The 21,290-nt window shown below is 37.6% G+C and overlaps 1 protein-coding gene across 3 annotated transcripts in view; it reads left to right on the top strand.

The window, feature by feature from the left end:
- The window catches only part of DNM3 (dynamin 3), a 556,271-nt gene that overhangs the window by 74,443 nt on the left and 460,538 nt on the right, over positions 1–21,290 (top strand). For all 3 annotated transcript variants that reach the window (XM_064370678.1, XM_012444437.2, XM_021668047.2), the window contains exon 2: positions 8,591–8,664. In XM_064370678.1, coding sequence (XP_064226748.1) covers positions 8,591–8,664 — 74 coding nt within the window. The remainder of the gene's footprint in view (positions 1–8,590; positions 8,665–21,290) is intronic.

The following is a 21,290-nucleotide window of genomic DNA, read 5'->3' on the forward strand; positions in this document are numbered from 1 at the left end:
TTAGGTAGGCAACCAACGATCTTTTTACTAGTGCTTTTTGCCATTCGTTTTTCTGGCAGCCAACCAGGGTAAGATATAATCTGTGATTTGGAAAAAGTGAAAGCTAACTGCCTTTATTTTATGCCAGGACTTTCTCATCTGGTGCTTTAAATTCTTGAACAAACTGACTTAGTGAATAAGCAAAAAAAAAAAAAAAAAAAAAAAAAAAAAATGGATTAAATACTAAGACATTAAGTTCTTGAGCATGTTTCCTGGTGGGGACAACACTTAGTATTTTAAACTGAGAACTGCATTCTTTGTTCAGTCGATAGATCTCTGACTCAGAAACTTTTGCATTCTAAATGTTTCAGTGGGAACCATTAATTATTGATTATTTAGATTGAATGAAAATATATTGTTTAGAAACTTTGAATTTTGTGAATAAAAGGAAAATATTGGGATTCTTGAAGATGTCAATAAAAAATAAGTAAAAGCATTGCTTCCTGCAATTGAATTTGTGAATATGTTTTTCAAATAAAATTATGATGGTATTTACTTCATATTATAGAGTAGCTGACAGCATCAAAATGTGATTCTTTGCAAATCTGTAAGTACTAATATTTTTAATATATGCCAATAATTTAGAGAAAAAAGTAAGCTGCAGTAGAAAATTTTCAATTAAATCTGTAGATTTGGTAAAATCACTTCCTTTAGTGATTAAAATGTCATTGTAATGGTTGACAAAGCTCCCGGATTTGGACACTAAAGTACAGAGCTATTTTAGTAGCACCAGTGTGTTCAGGGTGTGGAATTGGATTCTTGACCTCGGTGCTTCTTGGAGCAGGGGATGGGCAGTATTTGTGTGATTTGTCTGTCTGTATCGCCTTTCTTTTCCCTCTTTCCCTTTTCTTTTGTTTCTTTTTTTGTTGGATTAGCACATTGAAATATTGTGAGATAGTAGTTCTATAGGGATCATTTTGGTGCACATAATTTTTTTTTTTTTAAGACAGGATCTCACTCACCCAGGCTGAAGTGCAGTGGCATGAATATGGCTCACTGCAGCCTCGACCTTCTGCGCTCGAACAATCCTCCTGCCTCAGGCTCCTGAGTAGCTGAGACTGTGGGCTCAAGCCACCATGCCCAGCTAATTTTTAAAGTTTTTTGTAGAGAGAGGAATTTTGCTATGTTGCTCAGGCTGGTCTGGAACTCCTGTGCTCAAGTGATCCTCCTTCCTTGGCCTCCCAAAGTGTTGGGATTACAGATGTGAGCCACTGTGCCTGTCTGAAAAATGATAATAAATACTTCGAAAATTAAGTTTTAAAAGAGATTTCTCTGTTTTGAAGGAAAAAAAATTTTAAAACATATTGGTTTTTGGATCTTTAAAAATTTTATTTTCTTCAAATTCCATTCCATGTCTTTAGACAGAGTCAATAATATTTGCCCACCTAATATTCTGTATTTTGTAATTTGGTGAATACATTTGGATCTTAAATCTTCATAATAAAAATATTAATTTAAATGACCCCAGCAAATTACTGGTCAATTGATAGTCATCTTGCCTATTCTTTTTGTTCATATAATGCCTTGTAGCTGTCTGCCAGTTTTGAATTAGATATAGGATTGTTTTCCCTCCACGTTAAGGAGCAATGCTGAATCTTCTTGAAAGGGTATGTAGGACGTGTAAAAGATTTAGTGCCTAGGCACTGAAAGACACTCAAGGGAGCACACAGGAGTGAGGGAGCAGACAAACATGTGTTGAGAGCTTAGGTAGAGACATGTGGGAGTGGAGGGTATCTCAAGAAGACTCCCAGAGAAGATGACATGGAGCTGAGTGTTGAAGATTAAGGGGAAATTGGCTAGGGGGACAGGGATGTGCCTGGACACAAAGTCTGGGAGCACAGATGCACACAGATGTCCTCCAGAGACTTCCACTAGAGGACAAGGCTTTATTTCTGCTTTGTTTACTCTTCTATCTCCAGTGTCTAAGGCTTCTTTTAGCTTGTAGTAGACACATAATGCACATTTGTTGAAATAATAGATTAAATTGATTGTAAGGAGTTCTATGCCTCTGTTGTAGAATTTCACTGGGGAAGTGTTCAGAAATAAAATATTTTGTGAGTAATACTAAGATTTGGATTTCATGCTAAAGATATTGGGGAGTCATTCAGTGAGTTAAAATCTGGAAATGATGTGATGGAACTTATGTCACTGTTAAAGTTGGATTGGAGGGTGCTCACATTAGATGCAGGGAAATTAGTTATGAGATTAGGGTACCAGTTTATATGAGAGTTGGTGGCAGTTGGAGTGGTAATCAAAATAGACGAGAGAGTGAATTTAAGAGATATTAAAGTAGAATCAGCAGGACATGGTGACCAACTTGGAGCATGAGGATAGCGGTAGATGGAGGATGGATGATTCCCATGTGCTTAGTGTGACGCATATAGATGCTAATGATGTAGATTATGATTGGGAATGAAGGAGGAGAAATATTTGGATAGATTGTAATGAATTGAGTTGTAGAGATGTTTGGTTCTAGTCAGTGTGACTTTTGAGTTCTAGTGTTTGTCTTAACTCTCTGGTGGCCCCTTTCTGTTCTCTCAGTTCCGCTTCTTTCAGGTACCCATTAAATGTTGGCATTTCTGAGAGTCCATATTAATAATTTGTTTCCACTCTGTTCCTACTCATCTATTCTTTGGCTTCAACTTCCTCCTCCGTTGCTTACTGTCAAATTATTGTCTCCAGACAAAACTTTTATTCTGTGTGCCAACTGTCCAGTCTAAGTGTCTACTTGTTGTTTCAATCTGGATATTCCCCAGGCATATAAAGATCAATGCGTACAAATATGGACTGCTCATCTTCTTCCCCCATTTCTTTTACAACATAGAGAAAAATGTCAAGAGCACAAATGCTAGAGTTAGACTCCCTAGATTTGAGTCCCATATGTCACTTACTAGCTTTGTGACCCCATGCAAATTATCTGACTTTTTTGTGCCTTAGTTTTCTCATCTGTGAAGTAAGAATAACAATAGTACCTACCTCATAGGGTGTTATGAGATCAAGTTAATGCATATAAAACAATCAGATTGGTGCCGGCACATGGTAAGCCCTATATAAATATCACTTATAATCAGATCTTCCTTTATTTCCTGTCCTTGTTAGTGATACCATTGTTCGACCAGCTACCAAAACCAGAAATGTGACATTTGTCCTAACTCTTCCATATCACTACATCAGAAGGAGATTCATCAGAAGGAGGGCCATGAAAAGGAGATTCCACATCAAAACCATCATTAAATCCTGCCATTTGTCGTCTCTCCATCTCTACCATTACTGCCTTGGACTTGACCTTTATTATCTTCTTTCTGATTGACCTAGACTGGCTAGTGATTAGTGACTCATCATCCTGTCTTTGATCTTTCTCTTTTTCAACATTTTCTATATAATCCCCAGTGATTATTCTGAAATGCAAATCTGACCACTTAAAACTCTATAGTGCCTTCCTGTTCTCACAGAAAATAGACAAACACAAACTATCAGTGAAGACCTCTGAGGTCTGTTCTGGCTTCCTTCTCTAGACTCTTCTCTCTTCTCTAGACCCTTCTATCTCATTCTGATCTCTCTTTAATGTTTACAGTTCTGTAATGTTTTGTGCTACTCTGGTCTTCCATATCTTTGAACATTCTGATTCTCTGTGTAATGCCTCCTACCTCATGTTTCTGAGGGAATGTGTTCTCTTCCCAGGTCCATGAGGGGGTGTAGTTTCTAGGGCAAGAACTTCCCAGTGCCATATTTTCCCCCCTCCCATTCATCTTCATCAGGTAAATTTAACAGTTTATGTTTAAATTTCAAGGGTGCAGAAAGAAACTAAGAGTCGGTCACCTCAGTGGAAGTTTAAAGGAACTCCTTTCATTGGTCCAGGGTCTTAGAGAAGGTGGGGGTTCCTCCCAGGTTAAAAGTCCCTTTCTTCCACACCCCTTTGGATTCCATGTTTGGATCCCCTCCCACATAGTGGGAGCTCTCTTTCCCCTCCTGGATTTACCCTCTGGGGTCCCGCTTCCACACACTCTCTCTCTAGTGGAAGCTTTCTCTCTTCTCCTGTTTCTCTCTCTATATTCCCTTCCACTCAGTGTGGAAGCTGCTTTCCTCTCCTGGATTCCATCTTTCTGGATTCTCTCACTCAGTGTGAGAGGAGCTTCCTTCTCTGGTTTTCTGCCTGTAGGAACCCTTCTCACTCAGTGTGAGAGTGGCTTTTCTTTGTCTCACTCAGTGTGAGAGTTAGCTGTTTCTCTTTCCTTCTCCTTTTTCTCTCTCTGCTTTAAATAAATCACTTTCTACAAACACTTTTGAGTCTGGCATTTACTTTTACAAGCACACTGAGCTGTGGTCTCTTCTCTCATTCCTGAGAGGGCAATAGACCAAGAACCTGGAGAAATGTCCTCTCAGGGGAACTCAGGGCAACCCTGAACCCCAATATAACATTTCTTCTTAGATACTGTTTCTGGCAGCTCCTCCAAATAGGACAGGTATTCTTTGCTGTGTGTTGACACTGTACCTTGTGTGGATCTTAAGCATAGTACCTGTTATACTTATTATGGTTATTTGCATGTTGTCCTCCTCCAACGCTAAGCTTGTTTATTTTTGAATAAATTGGCCCCATGAATCAATTTCTAGGAAACTATGAGTTATGCCTCCCATCTTTGATCAAGGGTAGATGTTAAACATTTATTTACTGTATAGATTATCTGGTTAACAATCGTTTACATCTGTATTGAAGAAACCATCTCTGTAGTTACTTTATTTGCTGCCGGGGGGAATTTTTTTTTTTAGTTTTGTTGCTACAGCTAGTATGCTCTCCTATTTCAGGCTTCCAAAGGTCATTCTTTTCCTAGTGGAACAATAACTATATTTCCTGGTAACTAAGTTACTGGAAGAGCCAATAAGAAATGTAATCAAGGTGGTTCTTAGACCATAGTATGGGAATTGTGTTCTATTTCTTGTCTAGGAGTCAGGAAGCCATGAAAGAGCATGAAAGAGCATGAAAGCCATGAAAGACTTAATGCCTGAAGACCAGCTGTTAACACTGCAGATTAACGCTTTATTGAGGTGGATTGAGAGAGAAGAAAGGCATTTGATTTGTAGCTGTCTTGTGGCATCCAGAGGAAAGCACTCTCCCCGACTAAAAATCTGTACAGTTCAACCACAAATAAGGCATTTGGGCAATATAACAGAATCAATTTAATAGCACTGAGTCTTCAGGTTACTCTTTGAAGGTACATTTTGCAGGAAAAATGGCATACATATTTTCTTTTTATATAGATTTATTAGAAAATAAATTTAAAAATATGTAGTCTTAAATCCAAAGCAATACTAAAGGGATAGTCATTATTTTTCCAGCATTAATTTAAAAAATGTTTTCCCATAAAACATGCTTACGATTTTCCCATAAAATATGTTTACAGGAGAAAACCTATTGCACAGAAAATGATACAATTCAAGTGGATGATCATGCTCAGTGGCTAATGAATTATTCAATAGTGTTTGTGTCAGTGCCTTGGTTTCCTCTTGCTGAAGGCAGGCATAAGGGCTTTCCAAACCCTTGCAGGTAGTCAACACCAAGAGGATAGTCCAAGTGGGGTCTGTGGCTCCTTTTTCCAAATTCCATTAGCAAAATGTTAAAATATTATATATAGGGACTTAGTTTTTGAAGGTAAGCAAATACAACATTTTGTTGGGTCATCAGAAGAAGACGTATCTTTAGGAAGTCTAGATTAGCTGCTCACTTTTCAGAAGAGGGAAACTTTTCATTAGCACTTTGTTATATTTCAGAGATGTCCGTGAAGCAGGAGAGAGTTCCAAATAGGAAAATTTGGTTATCAAAATTTTTGGCTTTTGGTGAGAATATATCTGTCAGAAGTAGGGCTGGTGAGAGCCATGAAGGGAACTAGTAACCGTGAGTTAATAAGAAGGGGGTTGGATAACAGAATCTATTTATTACTCTTAATGCAAAGTTCTGTTTGCTTAATAAAAAATTTAGAGAAAAATGTTAGATGTATCTGTGGATTTTTAGTCAACGTATAATTATTTGCTATTTATAATGTTGCATATCTTCTATTTTGCTTTGACAATGTTCACAGGGATTATTACTAAATCTACATATATAAATATATGGTCACAAGCATGAATTGAAACAGGTATCAGCATGAAGATACAAAGTGACTAAACTTTTCTTTTTTCTTCTTTCTTCTTTCTTCTCTCTGTCCTTTCCTCTTTGCCTTTTTTTCTTGAAGAAATTATTTTATTGACTTGTTAAATGGTATTATCCAGGCAATTCATCATTTTTCCTTGACATTTTATACATCCTAAAATTTCACTCATGGTCCTCATGGCTCAAACAGATGCCCTCCAGCTCTGTACTCTGGAGTTTTGCTTTTTTTCCTTCCCTCCATTCATTTTAATTCTCAAATTAACCTCTTCTATTTTGGTTAAAAATAAAACAAACAAAACAAAGTAGATGCTTTGTTTATTTTGATTACATTTTAAATGATTGTTGAAGTCATCTAAACTGCAGTTATTCTAATCTAGCACATGAAGAATATTAAAAGTATATTTAGTTATATGTATTTAAATATATTCCAAACATCATTATAAGGACAGTATTGGTCTTTCTGTTTTCTGAACTCCAGTGTAGTTTATCTTCCCTTCTTTAATGCTTTTTATGAGTATGTTTTGTTCCTGTTAGAGTCCAAATTCCTGGCATCTACCCAGCATGAGTTCATCCTCACAGCATCTCCCTAGCACTTTTAATTTCTCGGTGAATTTTTTTGATGAATGAATGATGCTATTTACTTCAGATCGCATTTTTCAAAGCACATACAAATCTTTAATTGCACTATTTTCTTTTGTAGTCGTATACACAGACATTCTAAATGAACTTTGGCCCTTGGAATCAATGACAAAATTCATTAACTTAAGGTTGTTCATTATTATTTCCTCTGTCAGAACATGTACTAGCACTCGCCAAATTAATTAGTTGTGGTAGGAGAAATTTTACTTGATTCTATCTTTTTGGCTCTCCATTCCAAATTATCAGTGCAGCTAAACGCTTGGGTTTTGGAGCATTCTCACTGTCCTTTGCCTATTTTATAAGCTGCTGTTTATTGAAATCCCATCTGTGTTGAAGCCCTGTTCTGCCAAATTTTCTAGCATACTCATAGTATGCCACATGCCATTATTGCCCACTGAATTGTTGAGTAACATATCCTGACTCGAGGCCAGTGGTTTACAAACCTTGGGGAGCATCAGACACTTCTGGGAGCTTGTTAAGAGTACAAATGCTGCATGCCTTCCCCTGAATATGATGAATCTGTAGCTTCAGGAGGGGTCCTGCGTGTCTGTGGTTATGACACTTTCTGGTGGGCCTGGAACCACATTTTGATAAACAATACCGTTGAGTGAAAAGTTTATTTTGAATGGAATTCTGTGATGATTCCTCTAAAAGTTGCAAGACGTTCTAAATGTGTTTAAAAACTATGATATAGGTATGTTTATGAATGTCTGACATTGCAAAATCAGCAATAATTTATGTGGCCTTGCAGATGTAAGTTTATATAGTACTTTCTTTGCTGCATCTTTATTGGCTTAGTGTGTATTAATCTGCCATTTAATATGTTCTTTATCAAAACCTCCATTTATCAGGAAAAAGAACAAATGGGGTAAGAACAAACAAAACTCAAATTGCAGTGTTTGTTTTCTACTGTTAATTTCTACAGACAAAATATTTATTTTTACTTAATCCCACGTTTTATGTGTTCTTTTTTTTTTAGACAAGAGTCTCACTCTGTTTCACAGGATGGAGTGCAGTGGTGCAATCTTGGCTTACTGCAACTCTGTTTCCCAGGCTCAAGCGATCCTCCCACCTCAGCCTTCCGAGTAGCTGGGACTAGAGGCCCACACCACCACACCCACCTGGCTAATTTTTGTATTTTTTTGTAGAGTTGTGTTTTGCTATGTTTCTCAGGCTGGTCTCGAATTCCTGGGCTCAAGCGATTCACCGGCCTTGGCCTCCCAGAGTGCTGGGATTACAGGTGTGGACCACTATGCCTGGCCTTATGTGCCCTTTTATTGGAAAAAAAAAAGTCAGTATATTTAGAAGATGCAATCTAATGTGCCTTTAGTAATGGTCAGTATATGATGGTGCTAATATTGATCTTGAGGCCAAAGAGAGTACTGGGTTTTTTAGTCATCAAAAAGATTTTAAGAATTAATTTCAATATCAATTTTTTTTTAATGCTGATTCTCTGAAAATCAAAAATAATTGATAATACACAGAAAGTAAGTGCAAACTTTTATCAATTTCAGCCTGATGAATGAATAATGTAGTCCAATGAGGTAATTATGACAATGTCCATGGATTTCTATATAACATAAAGTCATCCCCCTTCTTTTGTTTAACTTTGAAAATGCTTCTTTTATTAAGATGGGCCTATCTGTTTTTGGATAATTGATACACTGAAAGATTGAGAATTAGGAGAATTACTGTGGAACTTGGTTTATAAATGTATAGGTGATCAGAATTCCTTAATGCCTTAATCTATGTTTCTTACTTTTTTAGGGACTTTCTCCCCCGAGGGTCGGGCATTGTAACAAGACGACCTCTTGTGCTGCAGCTTGTTACTTCTAAAGCAGGTAATGAATGAAGATGTTTATCACATGGATGAGCGCATCCTGTGGCACCTGTTGCCTTCATAGGTGTTGGGTTGTACCAATAGAAATGTTTTTGTGATCACCCCACTCTGGGCAGCTGCCCACATTTCTCTTCAGAAGGCTACCTTCTTCATTGCTTCTTAAATTTCTTTGATTACATTAAAGGGGATATTTTCATATATATATTTATATTTTATTGCACTTTAAATTCTGGGGTACATGTGCAAAATATGCAGGATTGTTGCATAGGTACATACATGGCAGTGTGGTTTGCTGCCTCCATCCCCCGTCACCTATATCTGGCATTTCTCCCCGTTATCCCTCCCCAATCTCTATACCCCTCCGCTGTTCCTCCCCTATTCCCCAGCAACAGACCCCAGTGTGTGATGCTCCTCTCCCTGTGTCCATGAGTTCTCATTGTTCAACACCCACCTATGAGTGAGAAAATGCAGTGTTTGTTTTTCTGTTTTTATGTCAGTTTGCTGAGAATGATGGTTTCAAGATTCATCCATGTCCCTACAAAGGACACGAACTCATTGTTTTTTATGGTTGCGTAGTATTCCATGGTGTATATGTGCCACATTTTCCTTGTCCAGTCCATCATCAGTGGGCATTTGGGTTGGTTCCAGGTCATTGCTATTGTAAACAGTGCTGCATTGAACATATGTGTACATGTGTCTTTATAATAGAACTATTTATAATGCTTTGGATATATACCCAGTAATGGGATTGCTGGGTCAAATGGAATTTCTATTTCTAGGTCCTTGAGGAATCGCCACACTGTCTTCCACAATGGTTGAACTAATTTACACTCCCACCAACAGTGTAAAAGGGTTCCTATTTCTCCACATCCTCTCTAGCATCTGTTGTCTCCTGGTTTTTTAATGATCACCATTCTAACTGGCATGAGATGGTATCTCAATGTGGTTTTGATTTGCATTTCTCTAATGACCAGTGATGATGAGCATTTTTTCATATGTTTGTTGACCTCATATAAGTCTTCTTTTCAAAAGTGTCTGTTCATGTCCTTCACCCACTTTTGAATGGGTTTGTTTGTTTTTTTCTTATAAATCTGTTTTAGTTCTTTTTAGATTTTGGATATTAGCCCTTTGTCAGATGGGTATATTGCAAAAATGTTTTCCTATTCTGTTGGTTGCCAGTTCACTCTAATGATTGTTTCTTTTGCTGTGCAGAAGCTCTGGAGTTTAATTAGATCCTATTTGTCTATTTTGCCTTTTGTTACCAATGCTTTTGGTGTTTTAATCATGAAGTCCTTGCCTATGCCTATGTCCTGAATGGTTTTGCCTAGGTTTTCTTCTAGGGTTTTTATGGTGTTAGGTCTTATGTTTAAGTCTTTTAATCCATCTGGAGTTAATTTTAGTGTAAGGTGTCAGAAAGGGCTCCAGTTTGTACTTCTGCACATGGCTAGCCAGTTATTCCAACACCATTTATTAAACAGGAATCCTTTCCCCGTTGCTTGTTTTTGTCAAGTTTGTCAAAGATCAGATGGTTGTAGATGTGTGAGATTGCCTCTGAGGCCTCTGTTCTGTTCCACTGCTCTATATCTCTGTTTTGCTACCAGTACCATGCTGTTTTGATTACTTTAGGCTTGTTGTATAGTTTGAAGTCAGGTAGCGTGATGCCTCCAGCTTTGTTCTTTTTGCTTAGAATTGTCTTGGCTATGCAGGCTCTCTTTTGGTTCCATATGAAGTTTAAGGTGTTTTTTTCCAGTTCTGTGAAGAGGGTCTTTGGTAGCTTGATGGGGATAGTGTTGAATCTGTAAATTACTTTGGGCAGTATGGCCATTTTCAGAATTTGGTTCTTCCTAACCATGAGCATGGAATGTTTTGCCATCTGTGTCCTTTCTTATTTCCTTGAACAGTGGTTTGTAGTTCTCCTTGAAGAGATCCTTTACATCTTTTGTTAGTTGTATTCCTATGTATTTTATTCTCCTTGTAGCAATTGTGAATGGCAGTTCATTCTTGATCCTATTTTCTTTATCCAGTCAACTGTTGGTGGGCTTAGGTTGATTCCAGGGTTTTGTTATTGTGAGTAGTGCTGAAGTAAACATACAAGTATAGGCATAGTTTTGATATAATAATTTTTTTTCCATTGGGTAGGGGTTGAACTAATTTACATTCACACCAATAGTTTATAAGTGTTCCCTTTTCTCTGCAGCCCTGCCAACATCTGTTGTTTTTTGACTTTTTAATAATAGCTTTATTAGTCTGTTTTTATACTGCTCTAAAGAACTACCCAAGACTGGGTAATTTATAAAAGAAAGGTTTAATCGACTCACAGTTCAGCATGGCTGGGGAGGCCTCAGGAAAGTCACAGACATGGTGGAAGGCAAAGGGGAAACAAGGCAGCTTTTCACAACATGGCAGGAAGGAGAAGAGCCAAACAAAGGGGGAGGAGCCCCTTATAAAACTCTCAGATCTCATGAGAACTCACTATCATGAGAAGAGCATGGGGGAAGTTGCCCCCCATGATTTAGTTACCTCCACCTGCTCTCTCTCGACACGTGGGGATTGTGAAGATTATGGGGATTATGAAGATTATGGGGATTATAATTCCATATGAGATTGGGGTGGGGACACAAAACCTAACCATATCAATAGCTATTTTGACTGGTATGAGATGATATCTCATTGTAGTTTTGATCTGTATTTCTCTGATGATTAATGATGTTAAGCATTTTTTTTTTGGCTGCTTTTATGTCTTCTTTTGAGAAGTGTCCGTTCCTGTCCTTTGCTTACTTTTTAATGGGATTATTGTTTTTTTCTTGTTGATTTGTTTAAAGGCCATGTAGATTGTGGATATTAGTCCTTTATTGGATGCATAGTTTGCAAAAATTTAATCCTATCCTGTAGATTGTCTGTTTACTCTGTTGATAATTTCTTTTCAGTGTATAATGTCTTTAGTTTATTTAAGTCCCATTTGTCTATTTTTGTTTTTGTTGCATTTGCTTTTGGGGTCTTAGTGAGAAATTCTTTGCGAAGGCTGATGTCTGGAGAAGCTTTTCCTAGGTTTTCTTCTAGAATTTTTATAGTTTGAGGTATTACATTTAAGTCTTTTATTCATCATGAGTTAATTTTTGTATATAGTGAGAGATAAGAGTCCAGTTATATTCTTCTGCATATGGTTAGGCAGTTTTCCCAGCACTATTTATTGAATAGGATGTTATTTCCTCTTTGTTTTTGTTGACTTTGTGGAAGATGGTTGGTTGAAAGTATGTGGCTTTACTTTTGAGTTATCTGTTCTCTTACATTGATCTATGTGTCTATTTTTATACAAGTACCATGATGTTTTGGTTACTATAGACTTGTACAGTTCAGTATAGTGTAGTTTGAAGTTGGGTAATGTGATGCCTCTGATTTTGTTCTTTTTGCTTAGGATTGCTTTGGCTGTTTGGGCTCTCTTTTGGTTCCCTATGAGTTTTAGCATTTTTTTTTTCTAATTCTGTGAAAGATGATGTTGGTAATTTGATAGGAATTGCATAGAATCTGTAGATTCCTTTGGGAAGTATAGTCATTTTAACCATATTGATTATTTCAATTATAAGCATGGGATGTTTTTCCATTGTTTGTGCTTTGATCCATTTTGAGTTAATTATTTTATGCAGTAAGTGTCCAACTTCATTTTCTGCCTGTGGATATCCAGTAGTCCCAGCACAATTTGTTGAAAAGACTATTCTTGCTTCACTGTAGGATCTTGGCACCTTTGTTGAAAATCTGTTAACCATAGATATATAGGTTTATTTTTGGACTCAGTTCTATTCGACTGCTGTCCTTGTGCCAATAGCATACTCTCTTAATTACCCTTGCTTTGTAGTAAGTTTCAAAATTAGAATTTTGAGTCCTTCTACTTCATTCTTTTTCAGGATTGTTTTATCTATCCTGGGTCCCTTGAAATTCAATAGGAATTTTAGAATCAGCTTGTTTTATCCCAGGAATGTAAGATCGGTTTAATATCTGAAAATCATATCAATGGAATGAAAAAAATCACAGGATTACCTCAATAGATTCAGAAAAAGTATTTAACAAAATCCAACGTGCACTCATGATAAAACTCTTACTAAATAAAGGGGAACTTCCTCAACTTGATAAAGGGCATATATGGAAAACACATAGCTAACATCATACTTAATGGTGAACGACTGGATGCTTTCTGTCTAAAATCAGTAATAATACAAGGATGTCTGCTCTTGTCACTCCCGTTCAACATTGTACTGTGGGTTCTAACCAGGTCAGCTGGAGAAAGAAAGAAATAAAAGGCATCTACCTTGGAAAAGAAGATGTAAAATTATCTCTATTTGAAGATGATATGATCACATGTGTAGAAAAACTTAGAGTCCACTAAAAACTATTAGAACTACTAAACAATGTTAGCAAGATTTGAGGATACACTATCAAGACACAACAATCAGTTGTATTTTTTTTTAAGTTTTGGGTTTGGGGGTGCATGTGAAGGTTTGTTGCATGGATAAACTTATGTCACAGGGGTTTGTTTTACAGATTATTTCATCACCCAGGTTTTAAGCCCAGTACTCAATGGTTATCATTTCTGTTCCTCTCCTTCTTCCTGCTCTCCACCCTCAAGTAGACCCCAGTGTCTATTGTTTCCTTCTTTGCATTCAAAAGTTATCATCATTTAGCTCCCACTTACAAGTGAGAAAATGCAGCATTTGGTTTTCTGTTCCTGAGTTAGTTTGCTAAGGACAATATAGCTTCCAGCTCCCTCTGTGTTCCCACAAGACATTATCTTGTTTTTTTTTAAAGGCTGTATAATATTCCATAGTGTATATGTACCACATTTTCTTTATCCAATCTCTCATTGATGGGCATTTAAGTAGATTTCATATCTTTGCTATTGTGAATAGTGCTGCAATAAGCATCCACACATGTGTATCTTTATGGCAGAATGATTTATATTCCTCTGGGTATATATCCAGTAGCACAATTGGTGAGTTGAATAGCAGTTCTGCTTTTAGCTTTTTGAGGAATCACCATATTGCTTTCCACAATGGGTGAACTAACTTACACTCCCATCAACAGTGTATAAGTGTTTCCTTTTCTCTACATCTTTGCCAGCATCTGTTATTTTTTCTACTTTTTAATAATAGCCATTCTGACTGGTATGAGGTGGTATCTTATTGATTTGCATTTTTCTAATGATGTTGAGATTTTTTTTCATATGCCTGTTGGGCACATGCATGTCTTCTTTTGAGAAGTGTCTGTTTATGTCATTTGCCTACTTTTTAATGTTTTTTTTTTTTTCTGGTAAATTTGTTTAAGTTCCTTATAGATGCTAGATATTAGACTTTTTTCAGATTCACAGTTTGCAAATACTTTCTCCCATTCTGTAGGTTGTCTGTTTATCCTGTTGATTGTTTCTTTTGCAGAAGCTCTTAAGTTAATTAGATCACATTTGTCAATTTTTGCTTTTGTTGTGATTGCTTTTGGTGCTTTGTTATGAAGTTTTTGCCCATTTGTATGTGAGGGTAGTATTGCCTAGATTGTTTTTCAGAGTTATTATAGTTTTTGGTTTTTACATTTAAGTCTTTAATCCATCATGAGTTGATTTTTGTATATGGTGTAAGGAAGGGATCCAGCTTCAATCTTCTGTGTATGGGTAGCCAGTTAACCTAGCACCATTTATTGAAAAAGTAGTCTTTCCCCCATTGCTTGTTTTTGTCAGCTTGATCAAAGATCAGATTGTCATAGATGTCTGGCCTTATTTCTGGGCTTTCTATTCTGTTCCATTGGTCTATCTGCTTGTTTTTGTACCAGTACCATGCTGTTTTGGTTACTGTAGACCTGTAGCATAGCTTGAAGTTGGATAACATGATGCCTCCAGCTTTGTGTTTTGCTTAGGATTGCCTTGGCTGTTTGGGCTCTTTTTTGGTTCCGTTTGAATTAAAAAAATTTTTTTTCTAGTTCTGTGAAGAATGTCATTGGTATCTTGATAGGAATAGTATTGAATTTGAAAGTTTCTTTGGGCAGTGTGGCCATTTTAATGGTATTGATTCCTCCTATCCATGAACATGATATATTTTTCCATTTGTTTGTGTTATCTCTGATTTCTTTGAGCAGTGTTTTGTAATTCTCATTGTAGAGATCTTTTGCCTCTCTGATTAGCTGTATTCCTAGGTATTTTATTCTTTTTGTGGCATTGTGAATGGGATTTTCTTCCTGATTTGACTCTTGGCTTGGTGTTGTAGGTGTATAGAAATGCTACTGATTTTTATACATTGATTTTGTATCCTGAAACGTTGCTGAAGTTGTTTATCAGCTGAAGGATCTTTTAGGCTGAGACCATGGGGTTTTCTAGATATAGAATCATGTCTATATGTTTGACATGATTTATGCAAACAGGAATAGTTTGACTTCCTTTCTTCCTATTTGGATGCCCTTTCTTTCTTTCTCTTTCCTGATTACTCTTGCTAGGACTTCCAATACTACATTGAACAGGAGTGGTGAGACAGAGCATCATTGTCTTGTGCAGTTTTGAAGAGGACTGCTTCCAGCTTTTGCTCATTTAGTATAATATTTGTCCCAGATGGCTCTTATTGTTTTGAGCTATGTTCCTTCAACACCTAGTTTATTGAGAGTTTTTAACATGAAAGGGTGTTGAATTTTATTTTCTACATCTGTTGAGATAATCATGTGTTTGTTGTCTTTAGTTCTGTTTCTGTGATGAATCATATTTATTGATTTGTATATGTTAAACAAACCTTACATCCCAGGAAGGAAGCCTACTCGATCATGGTGGATTAGCTTTTTAAGGTGCTGCTGGATTCAGTTTGCAAGTATTTCACTGAGGATTTTTGCAATGATGTTCATCAAATATATTGGCCTGAAGTTTTCTTTTCTTTTTTTTTTTATTGTGTCTCTGCCATGTTTTGGTATCAGGATGATGCTGCTCTCATAGGATGAGTTGGGGAGGAGTCCCTTCTCCTCAATTCTTTGGAATAATTTCTGGAGAAATGGTACCAGGTCTTCTTTATACATTTGGTAGAATTTATCTGTGAATCCATCAGGTGCTGGACATTTTTTGGTTAGTAGGCTATGTATTATTGAATCAATTTTAGAAGTCATTATTAGTCTGTTCAGGGAATCAGTTTCTTCCTGGTTCAGTCTTGGAAGGGTGTATGTGTCTAGGAATTTATCCATCTCTCCGAGGTTTTCTAGTTTGTGTGCATAGAGGTGTTCATAGTAGTTTCTGCTGGTTATTTTTATTTTTGTGGGGTCAGTGATAACATCCCCTTCACTATTTCTAATTGTGTTTATTTGAATCTCTTTTCTTCTCTATTAGTCTAGCTAGTGGCCTATCTTACTAAGTTTTTGAAAACAACAGCTCCTAGAGTTGTTGATCTTTTGCATGGCCTTTCATGTCTTGATTTCCTTTAGTTCAGCTCTGATTTTGGTTATTTCTTATCTTTTGCTAGCTTCAGGGTTGATTTGTTCTTTCTTCTCTAATTCTTCTGGGTTGTGATGTTAGGTTGTTAATTAGAGATCTTCTTAGCTTTTTGGTATGAGCATTTAGTGATATGAATTTCCCTCTTAATATTGCCTTACCTGTGTCCCAGAGATTCTGGTATGTTGTATCTTTGTTCTCATTAGTTTCAACAAACTTCTTGATCTCTGCCTTACTTTAATTATTTACTCAAAAGTAATTTAAGAGCATGTTTTTAAATTTCCATGTAATTGCTTGGTTATGAGTGATTTTCTTAGTCTTGACTTCTATTTTTATTACCCTATGGTCTGAAAGTGGGTTTGGTATAATTTTGGTTCTTTTGCATTTGCTGAGGATTGTTTTATGTCCAAATATGTGGTTGATTTTAGAGTATGTGCCATGTGGCAATAAGAAGAATGTATATTCTGTTGTTTTTGGGTGGAGAGTTCTACAGAGGTCTATCAGATCCATTTGGTCCAGTGTTGAGTTCAGGTCTTGAATATCTTTGTTAATTGTCTGTCTCAATGATCTGTCTAATACTGTCAGTGGAGTGCTGTAGTCTCCCACTGATATTGTGTGGGAGTCTATGTCTCTATATAGGTCTCGAAGAACTTGCTTTATGAATCTTGGTGCTCCTATGTTGGGTGCATGTATATTTAGGAAAGTTGAATCTTCTTGTTGAATTGAACCCTTTACCATTATGTAATGCCCTTCTTTGTCTTTTTATGATATTTTTTGGTTTGAAGTCTGTTTTGTCTGAAATTAGGATTGCAATCCCTGCTTTCCTCTGTTCAATTTGCTTGGTAGATTTTGCTCCATCCCTTTGTTTTGAGTTTATGGATATCATTACATGTGAGATGGGTTTCTTGAAGACAGCATACCGTTGGGTCTTGCTTTTTTATCCAACTTTTTACTCTGTGCTTTTTAAGTGAAGCATTTGGACCATCTACATTCAAAGTTATATTGATATGTATGATATGATTCTGCCATTGTGCTGTTAGCTGGTTATTATGTTGACTTGTTTGTGTGGTTGCTTTATAGTGGCACTAGTTTGTATTTAAGTATGTTTTTTTAGCTGGTAGCTATCTTTCCTTTCTATATTTAGTGCTCCTTTCAAGATATTTTGTAAAGCAGGGCTGGTGGTGATGAACTTTCTCAACATTTCCTTATCTGAAAAGGATCTTATTTCTCCTTCACTTAGGAAGCTTAGTTTGGCTAAATATGAAATTCTTGGTTGAAGATTTTTTTCTTCAAGAATGTTGAATATAGGCCCCTAATCTCTGCTGGCTTGAAGAGTTTCAGCTGAGAGGTCTGCTGTTAGCCTGATGAAGTTCCATTTGTAGGTGATCTGCCCTTTCTCTCTAGCTGCCTTTAACATTCTTTCTTTCAACTTTGGAAAAATCTGATGATTATGTGTCTTGGGGATGATATTCTTGTATAGAATCTTGCAGGAGTTCTCTATATTTTCTGAATTTAACTGTTGGTCTCTCTAGCATGGTTGGGAAATTTTCATGGATGATATCCTGAAATATGTTTTCCAAGTTGTTTGCTTTCTCCCCTCCCTTTCAGGGATGCCAATGACCCTTTCATAGATTTGACCTTTTTACATAATCTCATACTTCTCAGAGGTTTTGTTCATTCTTTTCTATGCTTTTTTCTTAATTTTTGTCTAGCTGTGTTATTTCAGAAAGCCAGCCTTCAAGTTTGTGATTCTTAGCTTATTCTGCTGTTAATACTTGTAATTGCATTGTGAAATTCTTGTATTGTGTTATTCAGCTCTGTCAGATTTGTTAGGTTCTTTTTTATACTGGCTCCTTCAGCTCCTGTATTGCTTTATTGTAATTCTTAGTTTTCTTGGATTGGGTTTTGCCATCCCCCTGAATCTCAATGATCTTTGTTCCTGTCCATATGCTGAATTCTGTTTCTGTCATTTCAGCCAGCTTAGCCTGCTTAAGAACTTTTGTTGGAGAACTGGTGGGATCATTTGGAGGACATATAATACTCTGGCCACTTGAGTTACTGGAGTTCTTGCTTTGGTTCTTTCTCATTTCTGTTAAAGGAATGTGGGCATTCCTTTAACTGCAGTGTAGATTGAGTACAGTTGATAGACTTATTTTCTGGATGCTTTCCCCAAGCCAAAGCTTTGTGGAATGTCTTTATTTGAAGTGGATTTCTTATTTGTGGTCTCAAAGTAGGGTATGTTAGTGAGGTATTTTTGGTGTTGAAGCTTTGGGGTGTGATCCAGTAGGTGGAACTTACACTTATTAATCAGTTGGTAGACTCTTACTCAGTTGTGTGGCTCCTCTATTATTTCCTCACAGTTACAGCTGTGTTTCTTCTCAACACTCTGAAAGTGCGGGTTCCTTTCCCTCTTGATTGCTAGCTATAGATTGTGGCTTGGCACTCCTGAGCTGCCCACTGCCACTGTAATGTGATCTCAGTATTTGTGTTCCCTCCTCCACTTGGGGGCAGTGGAGGAAGGGGCCTTAGTAGTGATTGTGGTCAAGGGCCTTTTGCTTGGCTCCTGGGGGCTCCACCGCAGAGAGATGCAGATCAGCAATCACTTAGTACAATCAGCTCCGGATAGAGGGTGTGTGCTATGGGCCCAAGCCAGGGGTTCCCTGTCTGGTGATGAGCAGTGTCGAGTGTGTGAAACAGCTTTGGGGATCCTCTTAAAAAAGTAATCTGGCCACATTTTTGTAGAGCAGCCGTGCTGTGCTGAAGGACGCCCTTTGCCCTCGGTTGGCATGGACTCTCCAAAGCCTGAAGTCTGGAATGGCTAAGTCATCCAAATAGCAAACATGGCAACCCACCCCTCCCTCTGGGAGCTCTGTCCCAGTGAGGTTTCAAATCTTTATGGGCTGGAGAACACAGGTGTGGTGGCTACAGGCTCCAGTTGGAAGGTTCCACCTGGTGAGGAGGAACAGGATCGGGCACCCACTTAGAAAAGCAATCTGGCCATGTTTTTCTAGAATAGCTTTGCTGTGCTGGGGGATCCCTTCTGCTCCTGGTCAGTTTGAACTCTCCAAAGTCTGCAAGCTGGAATGGCTAAGTCACCCAAACAGCAAAGATGGTGGCCTGCCCCTCCCCAGGGAGTTCCATCCAGGGAGGTGCAATGGAATTCCAAGCCAGTGGGACTTATCCTGTGAGGTGCCATGGAAGTGGGGCCTGCAGATGGTCACTTCTCAGCTCCCTGGATTCAGCCTCTTTCCTAGGGATATGTATGAGGGTCTAACATTCTGCTTTGCCATAGTTGTAGCTGCTTTTGCTGAGAAGCCTGGATATCTAAGGCTCCTGGTCTCTGCACGTGCCTGAGTGGCTGTTCTCCTGAGACTCCACATAGCTCCGTGTGTCAGACTGAATGCCACCATGGAGTGGGTTTATGAGGGAATCTCCTGAACTGAGGGTTGTAAAGAGCTGTGAGAGAAGCATGGATCCCTCCTGGGATCCCTCATTTACTCACCACTTCCCTGGGTGGGGGAGGTTCCCCTGGCTCTGTGTTGTTCCTGGGTGGGCTGTTTTCCTGTCTTGCTTTTCTCCATTCTCCATGGGTCTTGTTGTTCCCTTGATTAGTCCCAATGCAAGTACCTGGATGTTTCAGTTGAAGGTGCTCTATTTACTTGCCCCTTCTGTTCCTCTCCATGAGAGCCATACTGCTCGCTGCTTCTAGTCTGCCATCTTGGCCACCTCTCATCAATTGTATTTCTATACATTTGTGATGAACAGTCCAAAAACAAAGTTAAGAAAATAATTCCATTTATAATAGCATCATAAAGAGTATACCAGGCTGGGCACAGTGGCTCACACCTGTAATACCAGCACTTTGGGAGGCTGAGATGGGTGAATCATGAGGTCAGGAGTTCAAGACCAGCCTGTCCAACATAGTGAAACCCCATCTCTACTAAAAATAAAAAAATTAGCTGGGTGTGTGCGCCTATATTCCCAGTTACTTGGGAGACTGAGATGAGAGAATTGGTTGAACCCAGGAGGCAGAGGTTGCAGTGACCCGAGCCCACACCATTGCACTCCAGCCTGGGTGACAAGACAGAGTGAGACTCCGTCTCAGAAAAAAAAGAGTATGCCACTTAGGGGGAGGTGTGGTGGCTCAGGCCTGTTGTCCTGGAGCATAAGAAGGCAAGGCAAGGCTTTTGAGACCAGCCTGTGCAACATAGGAAGCCCTCACAAAAAGATTTGACCACTTAGGAATAAATTTAACAAAATAAATGAAAAGCTTATACTGTGAAAACTATAAATTATTGTTGAAAGAAATTAGAGAAGATTAAATATTTGGAAAAACATTCCATGCTCAATGCTTGGAAGATGTAACAATGTTAAGATGGCAATACCTTAAAAACTGATCTACAAATTCAATGCAATCCCTGTCAGAATCCCAGCTGACATCTGGAGAAATAATATTTTTAACCATTTTAAAAATGTTATAAAATCTGTATAAAGTTTAATTCAAAGGATAGATTCAAGTCCTGCCATTTGAAAAAAGTAAATCATTTGCAAATCTACAATGCAGCAGTCATTGTTTGTAGCCCTGAGAACATAAAAGTGATTAAGACAAAGTTTCTGTACTTCTGGTTGTTTACATTCTGGATTTATTATTTCTAATATATAGAAGTTTTACTCATTATGGTTGTGAAATCTGTACATTTAGATTTTTTAAAAGTAAATATTCAGCACAATGCTCTTCACTTTCATACTTAAAAAATTTTAAACAGTTCTTTATCTGAAATTTGTTTTCATATATGCTGAAACAATTTTTTTCTCAGTTTCCCTTTATCTTATATTACAGTGTGGTAACTACTATCATCTATTTCTGAATATCTTTCTGTTTTATTGTAACAATACCACAGTGTTTTACTTTTGTGGGTTTATAATTTGCTTTGATATCTCATCTGGCAGGGCTGTAGTCCTCTCCCATTACTTTTTTTTTAAATTTAAGGGTTCTATTATATTTGTGTGGAAAAGTCTAGAAAAAGTTTGTAAAGATGAAATTAATGCCATTAGAATTATTTTAAACCAATAGATTTACTAGGGAATAACTGATACCTTAAAATATTTATTATTGTTTTCAATCCAAGGAGCATAGTGTATCCTTTCCCTTCCCTCCCGTCCCCTCCCTTCCTTCCTTCCCTCCTTCT

The sequence above is a fragment of the Aotus nancymaae genome, unplaced genomic scaffold (assembly GCF_030222135.1).
Source record: "Aotus nancymaae isolate 86718 unplaced genomic scaffold, 86718_ANA_hifiasm-v0.15.2.pri h1tg000108l, whole genome shotgun sequence".
Classification (NCBI taxonomy): domain Eukaryota; kingdom Metazoa; phylum Chordata; class Mammalia; order Primates; family Aotidae; genus Aotus; species Aotus nancymaae.